This window comes from Camelus bactrianus, chromosome 10 (assembly GCF_048773025.1).
Source record: "Camelus bactrianus isolate YW-2024 breed Bactrian camel chromosome 10, ASM4877302v1, whole genome shotgun sequence".
Taxonomy (NCBI): Eukaryota; Metazoa; Chordata; class Mammalia; order Artiodactyla; family Camelidae; genus Camelus; species Camelus bactrianus.
The window spans coordinates 22,473,659-22,492,376 of record NC_133548.1 but is presented as its reverse complement, the minus strand read 5'-3'; the positions used below and the strand labels follow the sequence as shown (position 1 = coordinate 22,492,376).

Here is an 18,718-nt window from a genome sequence, read left to right as displayed (position 1 = left end):
CAGATACAGTGAACAGGTGGTCATTGCTGTGAAGGTATATGAAGCAGGATAGGGGACGGGGAGGGATGGCAGTGGCCCCAGAAGCCAGCCAGTAACACTGACCTAGGAGCAGAGACTTGGGTGGGATGGGGTGTACGTGATGCAGATGCCGGGGGAGCAGCGGGCACAGAAGGGCAAAGGCCCTGGGGCAGGCGCGTGCTTGGCATGTTCTGAAACCACAGCAAGGAGGCCGGCAGGTCTGCCGCAAAAGGACCCAGAGAGGGCAAGAGTGAGGGTCAGAGTGGTAACAGAGGCAAGATTATTAGGACCAGGAGGTCCCTGGTGAGAACTTTGAGGTTTTATACTGAGTATGTGGGAAGCCACTAGGGTATTGAGCAGGGGTGTGACATAAGCAAATGAATTAAAGTTCTAGAAAGAGCGTCCTGCAGCTAAGGGGGAGGAGATGGTAGAGAGCAAGGGTGGGGGCAGGACAGAGGTGATGGGCCGGGATGAGGGTGGCAGTGGTGGAGGGTATGAGACGGGGGCACTAGGACCCAGGCTGGTTTGCAAGCCCTGCTTGGGATCAGGTGTGTCTTGAGCTCCCCTTTGAGGACTCTGTCCTGCCAGCACTGAGACCAGAGCATAAGACCCTAGTGTGTGCAAACAAATAGCCCTTACCCCCAGGGTGCAGGGGCCCAGATCATCATGTTAAAATTATCTGAAACCTCCAGAAGCCACGCATTTGTTCCTGGTCCATAAAATTCCCCCTTGGGAGTCCCGCGTGTAATGCTTCTGTTATCAGCCGTTTCTCCTAAATTATTCAGAAAGTTTTCTGCACTCAGAAGCTCCCAGTGTGCACGCTCAGCATCTCCCTGGGTAATAAGGTTTAACAGACATAGCACCGAGGAACTGATTATCCAGACTGTGACAAACTCGCGGGTTGGAGAACAGACTCAGGGCAGCCTTGGGCCCTTAGTGCATTTGAACAGGATCAGCTCCTGCCGACTCAGTCTTGTCAGGTGCCAAGATGGCAGGGGGTCAGACAACCCTTCCAGTGGATGGAACCTCTCATTTCACATGGAGGAGCTACTCCTGGTGCCTGGCAGACTTCAGTCAGTGATGGTTATGCTGGAGCATAACTGGTGTGGCCCGGGAGGCAGGTGCCGCTGCTGCCCAGAGGGAGAGCAGCGCTAGGCCGTCACTTCTCAGCTTCTGCTTCTTCAGTTGGCAGCTGCAACCACATCGCTTCCTCCAACAACATGCCCAAAAGCCAGAGATGCCCCTGTGATTAGTGAAAAGACAGCTTCCGGAATGTTGGGAATGTGATTATTTGGAATATGAGGTATGTTCTGTCCATCTCAGCAAAGCATCGAGGTTGGTGAAATAGCCACGTCCTCTCAGGAAGCATCACAGTGTATGTTTACCTAGTAAAGGCTCTGAAAAGTCCTGTAATGATAGCTGTCACTGTTAACTAGGGTTTGTTGAGTATTTACTGTATGTCAAAGTCCCAAACGCTTTTAATGTATTTTCTCTTTTTATCCATAAAACAACTCTGTGGGGTGAATTCTGCTATTACCCTGTCACAGATGAAGATTTTGAGGCACAGAGAGGTTAAGTAACTTGTCCTAGGTCACACAGCTAGTATTAGTGACACTTACTAGTCACTTATCGTGACAAAGCCAAAGATTGAATTTAAACCGTTTAGTTTCAGAGTCTGCACTCTGAATGACTACAAAGAAAGTGGTTTAATTTGTCTAATCCACTTTTTTTCTATTCTAAGTTTTCTCATACCGCTTTGACCAAGGTACTCTTTTTCACGAAATACCTCTTGCCATCTCACAGAAGACATTTCAGAGTATATTGATCAGGGTATAAGATTGAGACTACATTAGAGTTATTGGAGAAAGGAGTCCATTGCACGAGCAGTAAGGTGGGGTGACAGCTGAACGGAATAAGGCGGAAAGAGGAGGGGAGGGCACAGAGAACTACCTGAGATGGTGTGGTAGCTTCTGGCATCAGACTCCTGGACACAAATACTAGTTGTATCACCTGTTTGCTGTGTGACCCTCAGTAAGTTACTTAACCTCTCTGGGCTTGAGTTTCCTCATCTGTAAAATAGGGTTGCTGTAAGGGTGAAGTGAAATCAAGCCTACAGGATGAAGATTAGCAGCAGAGGGCCCCGTTCTGACTCCTTGGCTTCAAGGTTGCCCTCCTCTTCTTAGTCAGTGTTTGACTTTCTGTAAATGAAGAGATTGTGGATGACCATGTTTCAAAGTCAGTTTACCGATGTCAAAAAATACTTGTGGGATACCTACTGCATTCACAAGGTGGCATTTGGCTCTGAGTAGGACTCTGAGAAGGAGAGAACCTAGCCTCTGCCCACCAGAAACTCCTCTTCGTGGTGGGAGACAGGTGGGAACATGAAAGAAAGTCATGGGTGAAGAGCAGGGACTCTGGAAGCAGACTGGCTGGGTTCTTCCCGGTTCCTGCACTCGCTCGCTCTGATAATAACTGTTAATGATAACCGAGGTGCACGGAGGACGTGCGCAAGTGGCTTCACCTCCCTGGGCCCCCATTTCCTCATCTGTGAAGTAATCTACCTCGTAGTGTGGTGTATTCGTTCCCCAGGGCTGCCAGAGCAAACTGCTACCCTCTTGGTGGCTTAACCCAACAGAAATTTATTCTCTTCCAATTCTGTGACCAGAAGTCCAAAAGGCAGGTACTGGCAGGACTGGGTCTTTGTGGGCTCTGAGGGAGAGTCATGTCCCTCTCCTGGCTTCTGGTGGCTGCGCCCCCGGCTTGGGGGCTGCAAGACTCCAGTCTCTGCCTCCGTCTCCGCGTGGCCTTTTCCCTTGTCTGTTTCTGAGTCTTCTCTTTTGTCTCTCATAGGGGTGCTTACCACCTAATTCATGTCAAGATCTTTACCTTAATGATATTGCAGAGATCCTTATTCCACCCAGGGTCACATTCTCAGGTTCCTGATGGACAAATCTTTGGTGGGGGGACACCATTTACTCACTACACAAGGTGTAAGAATGACAAAATCAGGGTTCACGTAAGATACTGCTGATAGGATGAGCACGCAATGATATATTTTTTTCTTTTTGTTTCTGAGTTCAAAGCAAATATGGGTGGTGGCTGTTAGTATTATTTGTATTATTATTGAGTTCACATCAGGAGTTGGGGGTACAGGTCACAAAGCAAAGAACGTTTTATACTCCAGCCCTGGACTTCTCTCCCCTCTGGGAGTTGGTGCTGGAAAGCCAAGGCGGGGAAGACCGCATAGTCTGAATGCATGGCTGGGGAGGGTGACGTGAGGGTCCTGGATCTGAAGAATTTTACAAGAACAGCACAGAGCTGGGTCAAGTTCCAACTGAAGAGAGCACTGCAGAAGGGTTGGAGATAAAGAGGCTCAAGATAGTAAGATCCACAAGGAAGTTTCTCTTCCTGGTCCGGGTCTGGATCTGGCTGTGCTGATGGAGACCGGGAGCGGAGACCAGAGAAGCCCTGCACAGCAGCAGTTGAGCACACTTGGTGGCTCTGCATGGACAGGGGAAAGGAGAGAGTTCAAGGCAGCCCTGAGTGTCCAAAGTCCGGAAACCAGATGGCCAGGGAGATGACCAGCCTCTGGCAGTCCGTCCTAAGAAATCATTGTACCAGTGACCACAGACTTGTTTTAAACCTCTGTGTTGGGCACTGACTCTAGGAGGGTAGACAGGCAAGCCTGGCTGTCCCCTCATGGCTCTTACGGTCGGGGTGGAATGATGGTGTAGCATTGTTTGTCATAGTGAAAGAAAAGAGAGGAAAAAAAGGAGCAATCAAAATGTACATCAGTAGGGGTTGGTTAAGTAAATTGTGATATACCTATAGGGTGGGAGTCTACACGGCTCCCCCCTTTTTTTTTAATTGAAATATAGTCAGTTTACAATGTTGTGTCAATTTCTGGTGTACAGCATAATGTTTCAGTCATACATGTAATACATTAATTCGTTTTCAGATTTGTTTTCATTATAGGTCACTGCAAGATATTAAATATAGTTCCCTGTGCTATACAGTAGAAAAGTGTTGTTTATCTATTCTATATATAGTAGTTAGTATCTGTAAATCTCAAACTCCCAATTTTTCCCTTCCCACCCTGTTTCCCCTCTGGTAACCATAAATTTGTTTTCTACATCTGTGAGTCTGCTTCTGTTTTGTAAATAAGTTCATTTGTGTCTTTTTTTTTTTTTTTTTTAGATTCCACATATAAGTGATATCATATGATATTTCTCTTTCTCTTTCTGGCTTACTTCACTTATAATGATGATCTCCAGGCCCATCCATGTTGCTACAAATGGCATTATTTTATTCTTCTTTATGGCTGAGTAGTATTCCATTGTATAAATAAACCACAACTTCTCTATCCAGTCATCTGTCGATGGACATTTAGGTTGTTTCCATGTCTTTGCCATTGTAAATTGTGCTACATAGCTCCTCTTTAGCAAAGGCACTCATGGGTTAGGAAAGATGTCCATTTGCAGAAATACCTGTATAGCATGAAGAAAATGTATGTGTGTGTGTGTGCACGCATCCATGCGCATGTGTACACAGAGAAGAGTTCTGAGGGATCCCCACTTTGGGTCAACAAACTAAGGCCAGTGGGTTGAATCTGACCTGCTGCCTCCTTTTTGTTTGGTTGGTTTTTTTAATCTTCCATTTTATGCAACACAACAGTTTTTGAAGCAATGTCTAGATGATTTCTAAAAATAATTTTTGATCTATAAAAATAGAGTTATATGGTTATTCAGGCTTAGTGGAGATATTCAGGCATTCTTACACATAGAAGATCTCAAGAAATAAAATCTTCCTAAAACTGAATTTAAAGGACACGTACAATGAAATCAATTATAAACTATAATCATTGTTTTCTCTACCTTAACTGGAAATTTTAATAACTGTTATCTCTTCTGTTAGAGGATTATTAATCTGAAGTCCATTATTCCTGAAAAAAATTTTTTTCCTGTTAAATTCTGCTACATGGTCATATACTTACTTATGTGTATAATACAGCCATAATTCTCAAAATAAGAGAAGATAAACAATGTCTTGGAGAAACTATCATTTCATAGACAGAGAAATAGATGGAGAAGTCTATCAAATGATAGTTTCTCAGTGCTTGGATCTGCTGCCTGTTTTCGTAAATCAAGTTTGGGACACAGATACACTCATTCATTGGTGTACGGTTTGTAACTGCCTTTGCAGTACAAAGGCAGAAGCTGAGTGGTTGCGACTGAAACTCTGCGGTCGACAAAGCATAAAATATTTACTGTCTGGCCCTTGACAGAAAAGTTTCCCAATCCCTAATCTACACCAAACTGTGAACTATGTTTTCTTTCCTAGTAGGTGTGTGGAGGGAGGGAGAGGTTGTCTGTTTTGAACATTTCTATATTACTTTAAGTTTTCATTTTAATGTGTTTTTATAATCAGAAATAGAGTTCAGTTTGGAAGAAAAGGAAGCACGCGAGACTCACACTGCCTGATTTTGAGACTTGCTATAAAGCTGTAGTTATCAGCACACTTCCTGGCATGCGGATTGGCATGTAGCTCAATCAAACAAAATAGATCATTTAGAAATAGACCCAGCCGTGTATGCTCAATTGATTTTCAACAGAGTTGCCAAGATAATTCAGTGGAAAAGGATAGACTTTTCAACAAATGGTACTGGAACAATTGGCTATCCAAAGGGAGGGGGAAGAAGAACATTGAACTTCACCTTGTACCACAAACAGAAATTAACTTGCAGTGGATCATAGATGTAAATGGAAGAGCTAAAGCTATAAGACATCTTCTAGGCAAAGATTTCTTGGATAGAATACAAAAAGCACAAAACATAAGAGAAATAATGAATACAACAGACTTCATAAAAAAAACTTGGACACATCTTCAAAAAAGACACTGTAAAGTAGATGAAAAGACAAGCCACAGACTGGGAGGAGATGTTTGCAAAACACAGATCTGGAAAAAGACGTGTCTCCCAGAACATCTAAAAGACTCTTACTGCTCAATAATAGGTAGTCAACCCAGTTTTAAAATGGGCAAGAGATTTAAAAAGACGTCTCGCCAAAGAAGATGTACAGATGGCAGATGAGCACATGAACAGATGCTCAGCATCATTTGTCAGTGGGAAATGCAACTTAAAACCTCGGTGAGGTACCACTACACACCTATGGGCATGGCTGAAATTGGAAAGGCTAGCTGTGTCATGTGCTGTGAGGATACGGGCGACTGGGGGAAAGCTAAATACTGTAGCCACCTTGAAGAACAGTGTGATGGTTTTTTTTATAAAGTTAAGCACACACCGGGTAGGGGGGGTGTATAGCTCAGTGGTAGTGTGTGCTTAGTGTGCAGCAGGTCCTGGGTTCAATCCCCAGGACCTGCATTAAAAAAACAAATAAATAAATAAACCTAATTACCTTCCCCCCCCCCAAAAAAAAGAACAGAAAAAAAAATTTTTTAATGTGCAAAATAAGTAAGACAACTCAAAAAATATTTTTTTTTTAATTTAAAAGAAAAAAAAGTTAAGCACACACCTCTCATGTGACCCAGCAGCCTTACCCCTCAGTATATACCCAAGAAATAGGACAACGTATGTCAGCACAAAAACCTACACTCCAGAAACTGGAAACAACCACTTACCTCCCTTACCTGGTGGACAGACAAACAACTGTGATGCATCCTTACAACGAATATTGCTCCACAGTGTAAAGAGAGGAAATAGCAGTGGTCAGAGAAACATGGGTGAATCTCAGCAGCTTTATGCCACGTGAAAGAAGCCACACACAATAGGCTACTGGCTGTATGATTCCCTTGCCTGACTTTCTGGAAGAGTTGAATCTCTTTGCACAGAAAGAAGATCAGTGGTTCCCAGTGGCTGGAAAGCTTTGACAGCTTGTTTGTGATGGCAGTTATGCAGCGGCTGCATTTGGTTATACCTCATCTAACTACGTTTTAAAAGGGTATGTTTTAGGGTGTGCCAATTACACCTCAATAAACCTGACTTTTTAAAATACTTAATCTGGAGAAAAATTTTAAAGTAAATTTTTTTTAAAAGGCAGTTAGCTGAGTGTTCAGGAGAATGAGGAGGTGTCAGTTTGAATTGGGCAGAGAACATTCCAGGGCAGGAATTCTGGACTCCACAGGTCAGGCTGGAGGCGCCGGTGCTGTCCTCGGGGAGGGCTCTCAAGCGAGTGAGCAGTGCTGAAACATGAGCCCCCCCGGAGCCTCACACTACAGGGAGAGGAGGGAGGGAAACAGCCAAGAAACCTAGACGCTCCATCAGTCCAGGCAAAGCCAGAGGAAGAGACAGTAAGCTTGTTTTTTGACTGGATAATACAGTACAAATAATACAAAGCAGAAAAGCATAAACAGTGAAAAGTGCATCTCCCTCTGGCCTCCCTTCCCTCCCAGGGGCTACCAGGGGTGCAGTTCTGTATGTCCTCCTAGAAATATGCAAAACACTCTCTACTGGACTTTTGTTTTCACTTACTGTGATAGCTTTCAGTTCATTTCACATCAGTATATATAGAACTGCCCTAGTGTGTTTTTAAATAGGTGTGGCACTGTGGGGTATACCAGTTTTATTTAGCGGGGCTGCAACTGAGAAATATTTAGATCTTTTCTGATATATTTGCTATTGTGGACAATGCTTCAGTGAATACTTTTTTAAAGAGCTATTTCTTGTTTGTGTGAATATATCTCTTAGATTCCTGCTAGTGGGATGGCTGGGTCAAAGGATGTATGCGTTTGTTATTTTGATCTGTATTGTTAAGGTATGTTTGTTATTTTGATCTATGTTATTAACCCTGGGTAGGATGAGTTTACCCTCCCACCAGCCATGCATGGATAATAAATAATGCCTATTTTCCCAAGACCTGGCCCACAGAATGTGAACTCAGATTCACCTCTGCCAGTCTGAGAGGTGACTCGTGTGTCCTGTAAGGAACTTAGTTTTGCATCTGGAGGATGGAATTGTTTCAGAAGCAAAAACTCCCCAAGTCCCAAGTGCCAGCTGCTTGTCGACCCTCCATGAGTCCAGATCGCACCTCTGTGTGAATTAGAAAAAGGCCCTCCCCCGCAGGACATTGACCATCTGCTCGAAAACTGTCATGATAACTACACACATCTGTGGTGACTCTGAGGCGATAGGCAGCCCTGGAGTCGTGGGAGGACAGCCCACTCTGCCATGAACAGCCCCCAGAGCCCCGGAAGCCTGAGAGCACAGTGGTCCCTGGTAGTAACCGGACTGCCTGGAATTCACTCAGTCAAAGCCGCAGATACAGAGCAGCAATTCAGGCTGTTTGACAGTGGATCTCGAGGGCACTCGCTTGAGGGACGGCCTGGATAAGTGGGAGCTTCATTATCCATGGATTATGCACTTGGAACTCAGGTCCCAGGCAACTCTGATATTAGTGATTTGGCCAGCGGGCTCATTAAGCTCTTAAGAAAAGTGAGTCTAGTTAATGAATTAATGCAAGATGACATTTTACACACAGAGCAGAAAAGAGACCATGCACCACTGAGTTATGTAACATCATAATTTCTCAAGCAAATGTGATCAGCGCTTCTCGCCTGCCAGAGTGGGCCGATCTCCCGCTCTCGGAGGCGTAAGTGAGACTCGGATCCAGAGGCATTTTCCGTTCCATTCATTAAGAGCTGCCTCTTGTATTCTTAAAACCTCCAGTGGTTATGTGGCAGTCAGTGTTTTACAATCTCTGGGCCCATTTGTTCTCCGTGTGAAAATCCGTCCACTTTTTTCTTTTAAGAAATACATCTCTCTGGAAAGGAATACACTCAGTTCTTCTCCTCTCCCTGACTCTGCCCCCTAAAAGGGGGCTCTCCCCGCCTCTACCTCTGGTCCAGAGGAGTTGGTGAGGACAATGGAGAGGATGAACAGGAAGAATTAGCATGAACTAGGCTGGGGTGATAAAGAATCCTGGAAGTGGGTAGTGGTGATGGTTGCACAACCATGTGAATGGACTTCAGTGGCTTACCTGCACACCCAGAAATGGTTAAAATGGTAAATTTTGTGTTGCATATCTATTTTACCACAATAAAAAAAGAAAAGAGAATCCTCTTGCGCTGTTGGGTAGGAATGCCAATTGGTGTTTTCACTATGGAACATAGTATGGAGATTCCTCAGAAAATGAAAAAGAGAATTCCACTTCTGGGTATTTATCCAAAGAATACAAAAACACACTAATTCAAAAAGATATATGCATCCCTATGTTTATTGCAGCATTATTTACAGTAGGCAAGATGTGGAAACGACCCAAGTGCCCATCAACAGATGAATGGATAAAGAAGATGTGATACGTGTACACACACACACACACACACACACACACACACACAATGGAATATTACTCAGCCATAAAAAAGATGAATTTTTCCATTTGCTACACCATACATGTACAACCCCATGAGGGTATTGTGCTAAGTCAGATGGAGAAAGACAAATACCTTATGACTTCACTCATATGTGGAATGTAAAATACAAACAAACAAAATAAGTGAGCAGAGCAAACCAAACAAAATACGTAGATGCAAAGAACAGAGTTGGGTGTTGGGGGGAAGGAGAAATGGATAAAGGGGGTCAGCTGTATGGTGACAGATGGAAAATGAATTTTTGGTGGTGAGCACACTGTAGCATATATAGAAGCTGAAATATAATGCTGTGCACCTGAAACACATAGTGTTAGAAACCAAGGTTTCTTCAATACGAGAAAGGAAGAAAGAGGGAGGGAGGGAGGGAGGGAGGATGAAAGGAAAGAAGGAAGAGAGGGAGGGAGGGAGGATTAGTATGAACTGAGTACAGACCCTTGCCGGGCCCTTTGCTCTCAGCACTTTGTGTGTATAGTGTGTTTTAACTACCCGCCCCCCTTCCCCTATAATCCCAGGAGGTGGCTACTTACTCAGCACCACTGCCGTTTTGAAGAAGAGGCATCTGAGGCTCATAAAAGTTAAATAACTTGCTTGCACTGCTGCTGGAAGCGATGGTCCCAGGATTCGACCCCTCAACTCTTGCTGGAGATGATAAACCTAAGAGGCTCTTTTCCTTTGGGCCTGAATTCTGTAACACGCACACACAGCTTTTAATTATTTAAGCTGAGAGCAGGCAGAACTCCAGCAGAACCCCTGAGTGACAGCTAATTGTCTCCAGAAAAACCCAGCACTGCCTTTCTCCCATAACCGTCTGCAGCACACTTCTGCCTCTCGTCTGGGATCTCATTTGCCTCTTTCTCATCATTGCAACAGTGACCAATAGGAACTTGGAGAGTCTTCATAACTTTTGGCCCAGGTTTGAGTGTGACTGGAAAGAAAAGTAACACAAAGCCTGCAGCTTGAGGGGAAAGATCTTTCTTCGTCTCAGAGTAGGATTATTTGGAGAATCGGAAACTATTTATATCAGGAAAGCAGAGGAAATCGTGTGTTTCATAGCACATGGGTTTTTTAAAAGATTTTTACTGAAGTGTAGTTGATTTATGATGTTGTATTAGTTTCAGGTGTACAGCAAAGTGATTCAGTTATATATATACATATATCTCCTTTTTCAGATTCTTTTCTATTATAGGTTATTATAAGATGTTAACTGTAGTTCCCTGTGCTATACAGTAGGACCTTGTTGCTTATCTGTTTTATATATAGTAGTGTGTATATGCTAATCCCAAACTCCTAATTTATCTCTCCCCAGCCCCACTTTTCCTTTTGATAACCATAAGATAGTTTTCTATGTTTGTGAGTTTGTGTCTGTTTTTTAAGTTCATTTGTATCATTTTTAAGATTCTGCCTATAAGTGATACCATATGACATTTGTTCTCTGACTTACTTCACTTAGTATGATCATCTCTGGATCCATCTGTGTTGCTGCAAATGGCATTATTTCATTTGTTTTCATGGCTGAGTAATATTCCATTATGTATATATCCCACATCTTCTTTATCCAGTCCTCTGTCAACAGACACAGGTTGCTTCCGTGTCTGGCTATTGTAAATAGCATAGCACATGAATTTTGAAGGAGAAACATCTGGGTTCTAGTTCTGACTCCTCTGTGTGGTTCTTATGTGCACTGAGACATTAATTCACCTCTGAAGCAATTTGCTCGACTGAAAAACAGGAATAATAAACTAACCAGAACACCTACCTTACTAGGGTGTGTGAACACACAGATTTTTTTCATTGAGTTGTGTGTATTTATTGAGTGCTGACTATGGGCCAGACACCATCCTACGCTGGAGATCGTGATGAACAGAGCAGGTGCACTTCTAGTGATGAGGGACGAGGGAAGGCTTAGCCCAGCCCAGGACACAGGGCCCGCTGCCGCTGCTCTGCCTCACGTCTACACACTGGCCGCTGTGGACCCACTAAAACCTCCTCACTGCTTCCGAGGTTGAAGGAACACAGGGGGTGGCCACAGGCTTGCTCACTTTGGCTGCATGAAGATTATTCTTCCAGCTGGGTCACAGCGGTGGGGAGTTTGTGGCTCTTCTGTAAAGGAGAGGAGTCTCCCACTTTCAACGAGGAGGGGCTGCTCTGGTTTCCAGGCCAGCCTGGACCTGAGCACGGTTTCTAGGTGTGTCCTGCTGACTGGGAAGCCCCTTGCCAGAGTGTCTGGAGTGCAGCTCATTAGTACATGTGGAGAGGAGGTACTGGCAAGCTGAGGGCTGGGACGGGTACCAGACCTCCATCCGAGGGTCCGAGGAAATGCCCGCCGATCACCTAGCAGGTCTTGTTAGGGGGCTGCCGGGCAGAGTATTAGGGGCGCAGCTCTGGAGTCAGACCACTGGGCCCAAGTGAGGCACGGCTCCTTACCTCCTAACCCTGTGACCCTGGTCAGGGGATACAGCTTCTCCAGGCTTCCTTTCCTCACCTTAAAAAGAAGGCAGTTACAGTATGTATCTGATGGAGTTGCCAGGAGGCAGGGAGATGTGATAAAGACGTGTAGGTATGTCTCGAACACCCCCAGGGTATCAGCTTTTGTCATAAGTGCTTGATAATCATTCACTCATTTCATGCTCACAACAGCTCAGTGAGGTGGGGACTAATACCATCCCCATTTCACAGATGAGGAAGTTGCAGAACAGAGAGGTTGACCACTTCCCAGAGGGCACACAGCCAGTTAGTTGAGGAGATGGGGTTTGAACCTAGTCTGGCTCCAGAGTCCATGATTTTAGCCTGTGCTGTGCTGAATCTGTCTTGAAAACGTGGCAAAGGGCCTGGGATAAAATGAGGATTTTGCTGACATAATGAACCCCAGGCACACACTAACCAGTGTTCCTCATGTGTGTTATATTATCAATTTCCAGAGAAATACTGATGTCCGCCACAGGAACTATCACTCCAGTTCTCTCGATATTATATTCCCCGGGGCTTTTTTTTAAACAACTTAATTGAGATATAATTGACGTAACAGAATGTGCCCACTTTGTACAATTCAGTGAGTTTTAGTAAACATATCAATTTGTGCAGCCATCACCATATCCAGTTTTAGAGCATTCCCATCAGCCCAGCACGATCCCTGGTGCCCATCCCCAGTGAGTCCCCATCCCCACCCCCAGCCCCAGGCAACCGTTCATTGACTTTCTGTCTCTATAAATTTGCCTCTCCTGGACATTGCGTATCAATGGAAACACATACTATGTAGTCTTCTGTGTCCGGCTTATTTTGCTTAGCTTAATGTTTTTGCAGTTCATCCATGTCATAGCATGCATCAGTGCTTTCTGTGGCCAAATGACATTCCATTGGATGGCCATCCCACATTTTGTGTATCCATTCACCCATCAGTGGACATTTGTGTGGTTTCCACTCTTCGGCTGTTGTGCATCGTGCTGCTACAAAGACCATTGGCGTGCACGTCCTGGGACTGATTTTGAGGCAGATGGGTGAGCCAGCTTGATAACCTCTCTCCTCTTCTCTCTCCTCTGGGGTTTCTCAGAACCAGGCAGCGGGCAGGTGTTTGTGACGTCGGAGAACCAGCTCGTGTACTACCCCAGCATCACCTACGCCATCATCGGCAGCTCCGTCATCTTCGTGCTGGTGGTGGCCCTGCTGGCGCTGGTCCTGCACCACCAGCGGAAGCGGAACAACCTCATGACGCTGCCAGTGCACCGACTGCAGCACCCTGTGCTGCTGTCTCGCCTGGTGGTCCTGGACCACCCCCACCGCTGCAATGTCACCTACAACGTCAACAACGGCATCCAGTACGTAGCCAGCCAGGCCGAGCAGAACGCGTCGGAAGTGGGCTCCCCGCCCTCCTACTCAGAGGCCCTGCTGGACCAAAGGTGCGTGCCGGATGGGAGAGACGGCGAGGGGAGGGCATCCCATGCAGGAGTGGAGTATGCAAGTGTGCACACACCTGGGCTCCTGGTCTTACCAAGAGCCTAACTTCAGCTGCTGAAGGCAGCAGCAGCATCTGACCTTTACTGAGTCCTTGCAGAACGATTCACATGTATCATCTTAACTTAATCCTCTCAGTGGCTCAGTGAGGGAGTTCCTCTCTTTGCCTCAGTTTTACAGATGAGGAAACTGAGGTTCTTCATCTGAGAACGTACAGATAGATTCCTGGCCAGCTCAGAGCCCTGCTCCTCCCTGGTAACACCTCACAGACACATATTCAGGCCCCTGGCCAGCTCTGGGGCCTCGCCTGCTGCTGCAGAGTAGTGCCCGGTACACAGGAGAGATTTGGTTCCCATTTGAATGAATGAATGGATGGGTGAGTGAGTGAAAAGTTCCTTAACTTTGCTTGGCTTCATCTAGAAAATAAGGGGGGTGGGTGTGGAACAGAGCACTCTCAAGCTTTGTCAAACAGTAGAACCCTCATTACAGGAGGAGCTGTACAAGAACCCCAACATACAAAGTCAAAAAACAGGGTTCTATAGTTGAAGAAGGTTGTGGACCTCAGTCCTGCCAGCTCAGCCTTCCTCTCTGCTTTGGTAACCTCCAGGGCATCCCAGAGAACCCACTCGGAAGTCCCAGGACTAGAGCCACCTAAGTCCCCTCTGGTGCTCAGGGTCCCCTGCCCTGCCAGCCCCCTGCCCCACATCCCTCTTCCGCTGAGCCCTGGACTCACCTGTGTGGCAGGAGGCATTTTGCAGGTGGTGTTCACAGGCTAACAGGGCTCCTCCTTCAACCCTTTCCAGTGGCAGCTCTTGTGTGATTTAATCTTCATTTTTACCTGCTCATGAGAGGTAAACAAAGCTCCAGGGGGCGGTGCTTAAGGACGTCTTCCCAAATAAGTGTAAGAACACAAGACCTCACAGTGTACAGCAAGGGGAACATTGGTGAATCTAGAGACAGAACGTCCAGGTTCAAATCCCAACACTGCTTCTTACTAGTTGTTCGTGATCCTGGGCAAGCCCTTTCAAGCCCCCTGGCCTCAGTTTCCTCCCCAGTAGGGCTCCCTCCTAGCATGAAATAAGGTAATGGGTGTGACGTAGGTGGCACAGTGCCTGGCTCGCAGTACGCCTTAGCAAATGAGAGTTGGAAAGTAAAATGTCTTTTAGGTTCTTTCACTGTGAGCAAGGTCATTATTCCTCCCTCTACAGACAGGGAGACTGAGGGTTCGAGAGAATGTCCTCTCACTTACCCAAGTCCTCTAGCCAGGCAGGGCAGGCTTTCAGAAGGAATCCCTGATTCTGTGGACTGTCAGAGGAGCCATCGAAACGCCAGGCTGGCCGCATCCCTGTCAAGCCACTCAGGATGAGCTGAGGACGGGCTTGGTACCTCCAGCTGAGCCCACCCGAAGCATGTGGTTTTGGCGCTGCCCAGTGGGCACAAGCCAGCCAGGGCACACTGACTTTTTTTCCATTCCCTTTGTCTTGTTGCAAGCCAGTGGTTTTCGTAGACCTTGGATTGCCTCTCTCCTCGGAGGGAAAATCTCATTCCTGACGTCAGCAGACTTTCAGAAACAGGCAGCAGTTGGCATTGCCTGCAGTGCCTGGGCTTCTAACGTGTTCTCTTCCCTCTCCTCTCCCACCCCGCCCCGTCCTGCCTTCTGCTTCGCAGACCCGCGTGGTACGACCTCCCTCCGCCGCCCTACTCTTCGGACACCGAGTCCCTGAACCAAGCCGACCTGCCCCCTTACCGCTCCCGGTCCGGCAGTGCCGACAGCGCCAGCTCCCAGGCAGCCAGCAGCCTCCTGAGTGTGGAAGACACCCGCCACAGCCCGGGACAGCCCGGCCCGCCGGGGGGCACCACTGAGCCCAGGGACTCCGTGCCCAGCCAGGGCACCGAAGAAGTATAAAGCCCAGTTATTCCAAAGTCCACGTGGGTTAATCTGCTCTGACTTGTTACCACCCTAACAACCTGTGCTCGTGGGAAGCTTCTCAGGGTGCCTCAAGGAGCGATTTAGGGTGTCAGCTGTCTCTCCTTTCCTCTCGCCCCCCTCAATTTCAGGGATGTTTTCTGGAGAGCGACCTGGCATTGTTCTGGCCTCTTGGTTGCCAGGATGTATGGTGCATCTTTTCTGGGCACGCTTCCTCTGGGGCCCAGGATCACAGCCTCACTCTCCACATCGTTCTTATGTTACTGTCGGAATCTTGCTGTGTAGGTGGCGTAAATTTGCAAGTGGCAGGCTAGCGCTATATTTAGGTAGTCCTTGAGAAAGCAGTGTTTGTGCCATATTGGGTGTTTAGAAGGACAGAGGACACTGGACCACATTCTCTGTGGGCTGCTACCTGATATCTCCGTTTGGGGATTTGGGTTGGATGATCCTACCAGGAGGCTGTCATTGGATGGCCACCCTGGCAAGAATCCAGCGGGAGCATCAAAACCCACCTTGCACTGGGATATACATTTGCTCTTGGGTCAGCAGAGGCAGGGGCCAAAGAAAACTGTTGCCCTGGGTAATGCCCTTCAGAAGTCAGCAGTGTCATTTTGGTTTTCTGAATGACTCTGAAACCATCTACTCTGAAGAGATTCCAGCTTTTAAAATTTCCCTGAGAATCCTCATTTTGAGAGCTTTCTCCAGCATCATGTATCAGCCTCATCCCAGAATAAGGCAGGGAGCCCTCGTCATGAGTTTATTCGAGTTCTCAGCTCCTAAAATGCGGCCTGCCAAGAGCATGGGTCTCCTTTGGTCCTCAGTCCTGTCCTTGGTTTCTGGACTGTCACCCTCCCACTTGTGACCTGCCTGTAGCCAAGGGATGAGGACTAAACCTGAGTTGGCCAGACGTCTGATCTGGGCTGTTTGTCCCCGTAAACCACGCCAGCCTGCCTCGCCCATTCTTGCAGCTTCAGCTGTCACCTCCTAAGTCTCCCTAAGGCTCAGAAGCCGTTTTTCCTGTGCATTTGGCCCTGGGGACACTGTGGTTCCTAACGCACGTGAGAACCTGAGTCAGGACCTTCCACAAGAGCTCTCACTTCCTGGGCTGCCCTCATCCCCCCTTCCTAAGGCCCAGCACCCCGACTTAGAACTAGGGTTAGAGTCAGAGTGACGATCAGGCCTCTCGAAACATCCCATAGTTTCTCCTCTGAGAGACACAGACAATAAACAGTTTGGAGTCAAGATTTGCCATTCGGACTTTTTTTTTTTTAATCTCTTAGAAATGCATTTGAAACAGTGTGTTTGTTTTTTCCCTTCTAGTTAAGGGACTATTTATATGTGTATAGGAAAGCTGTCTTTTTTTGTTTGTTTTTCCATTAGCAAGGTCCAAACAAAGATACAGAAGGAGATCACGCCTTTGTCCCGCTGAGCGCTGACAACAGGTTCCCCCAGACGGACCTGTGTGTCAGGCATCTGTGTGTTGTTGCACTTTGAGTTATTATTTATCGAGTTCTTGAGGGCTGCAGAAAGAGGGGCGCCCTTCTCCCTCGGTTCACAGACTCTGTGTTTACGCTAGCTTTCCTCTTTCTCTGTGCCCTGCCAGCCACAGCACCCCCTCGGGAAGTCATGGGTAGAAATGTAGGCGTTATTTGGCAAGAAGCCACACTTGACTCCCGGCGGGGACAAAACTGGAACCAGGTGGAGCCACTCCGGGCCGCTGTCACCCATGCAGGGCTGCCTTCCACGTGTCCAGTAACCCCTCTGATGCTAATTCAGATGGAGCCTGCAGGAGAGGGGAGGAAGTGGCATTCAATGATCCTGTTCTGTAGACTTTTTCTTTTCTTTAACCAAATTCAAAGTATGTTACAAAAAACCTAGCCACTTGGTGGTTTTGTTTTTTTTTAAGTGAAGAAAAGGAACCTAGTTGCTGACATCTTTCATTTTTAAAATAACGAGATGTTTTCTGAGTAATCCGACGAAGGAAGAACTTTTGATGGGAGCCGGATTACGTTAGGAACGTTAGCCGGCTGAATATTTCACCTCCTGTGAGTCAGAATGGCTTCGTTTCTTCCTTTGGTGGGTCCCTGCTTCTTTCTGGTGCTCTGGAAGTTGTCAAGAGGAAAGGATTCTAATTTCAGTTAATTGTGCAGTGAACTAATCTCACACACTTTTCAGCTTCCAGGCAGCTTAGAAAAGACAAATGGTCTTAGTAGATAAGGAGAGCCTCTTAATGTTGTTTTTTAAAACAAACACAGGGACGTTTTTATTATGGATTTGATTTTTTTTAATGGTTGTTTTTAAAAAGATATAAATAGGACACCAAAGCTGTAGGGTTTTTGTTTGGTTTGGTTTTTTCCCTCTACTCAAGATAGCAAATAAGTGGCCAGCAATATTTTTTAACTCATTCCAACCATGATTATTTTTTTATACGTTGCCTAAGTCTCTGCCAACCAGAAAACCTGCTCTGCTTTCTTTTCTCAAATGAGATCAACGAGTCCTTTTCATTTTAGCATTAAAATCGATCCACTGTGCTCAATCGCTCATCACCTGTCTTCAACTCCCTTGACATTGAAATTGACATTTTAAAAACATGCAACTAAGTGGTTAATAAATAGTGTGTGATGTTCAGAGTTGATGTAAACTGGAAAGGTTGTATGTGGTTGCTTTTGGGGTTTTGATTAGGTTTTGGTTTTGTTTTGTTTTTTTTTAATTTTATACTTTCAAATAAACTTGCAGTTTCATTCTTTCTGTTGTGGTTCTTAACCCACTTCTCTATGGTGATATAAAGAGCGGACAGCCACGTTTGTCATGGTTTCTGCAATGGATTTATGCCCTAATAAAATGAGGAAAAGGAACAATATGGATGGGACCTCAAAATGTGATGGGCGTTTAAGGATTCCACAGCTGGGGTGGTTGGAGTGTGGAGGTAAAGCCATGGACACCAGGTAGTGTCAAAGGCCCTGGGGTGTCAGTTCAGAAGGTGGACTTTAACCAGGCCCACTCTGCCCGTGGGCACTTCACTACGGCACTGTTTGAGGGAAAGGGGCAAGTGGCTGTGATAACTGAAACAGATTCCAGCCACGTGTTCAGGGGCACGCTCTAACTCTGGCACAGGTGTGCTGCTAATTCGTTTGGAACCACAATGGCTCTAACTGGCCCTACCAGTGATGGGGATATCTTTGTCCTCTTATAAGTCTCGTTTTATGCTACAGGGACAGCTGCCCAGGAAATCAGGATCCCCAGAAGGTTACCACCACCCAGGAACAAAAGTAACCTTGGTCTTGATCAAAATTGAAATCTATGTGGGAATCTAAATGCAAGACCTACAGAACCAAGATGTAGATCATGTATTGGTGCCTAGATGTGTCAAAAGAAGACTCAGCTATCAGAGAGTGGTGTCCCAAGTATATGCCAGGTCATGTCCTGCCCCAAGTGGTCCAG

At 46.2% G+C, this 18,718-nt stretch overlaps 1 protein-coding gene across 6 annotated transcripts in view; it reads left to right on the top strand.

The window, feature by feature from the left end:
• LDLRAD3 (low density lipoprotein receptor class A domain containing 3) overlaps window positions 1-18,021 on the top strand; it is a 227,365-nt gene extending 209,344 nt beyond the window's left edge. For all 6 annotated transcript variants that reach the window (XM_074372171.1, XM_074372168.1, XM_074372167.1 and 3 more), the window contains 2 exons: window positions 12,950-13,295; window positions 15,019-18,021. In XM_074372171.1, the coding sequence (XP_074228272.1) occupies window positions 12,950-13,295; window positions 15,019-15,256 (584 nt within the window). In that variant the 3' untranslated portion in view covers window positions 15,257-18,021. The remainder of the gene's footprint in view (window positions 1-12,949; window positions 13,296-15,018) is intronic.
• The last annotated feature ends 697 nt before the right edge of the window (window positions 18,022-18,718 follow it).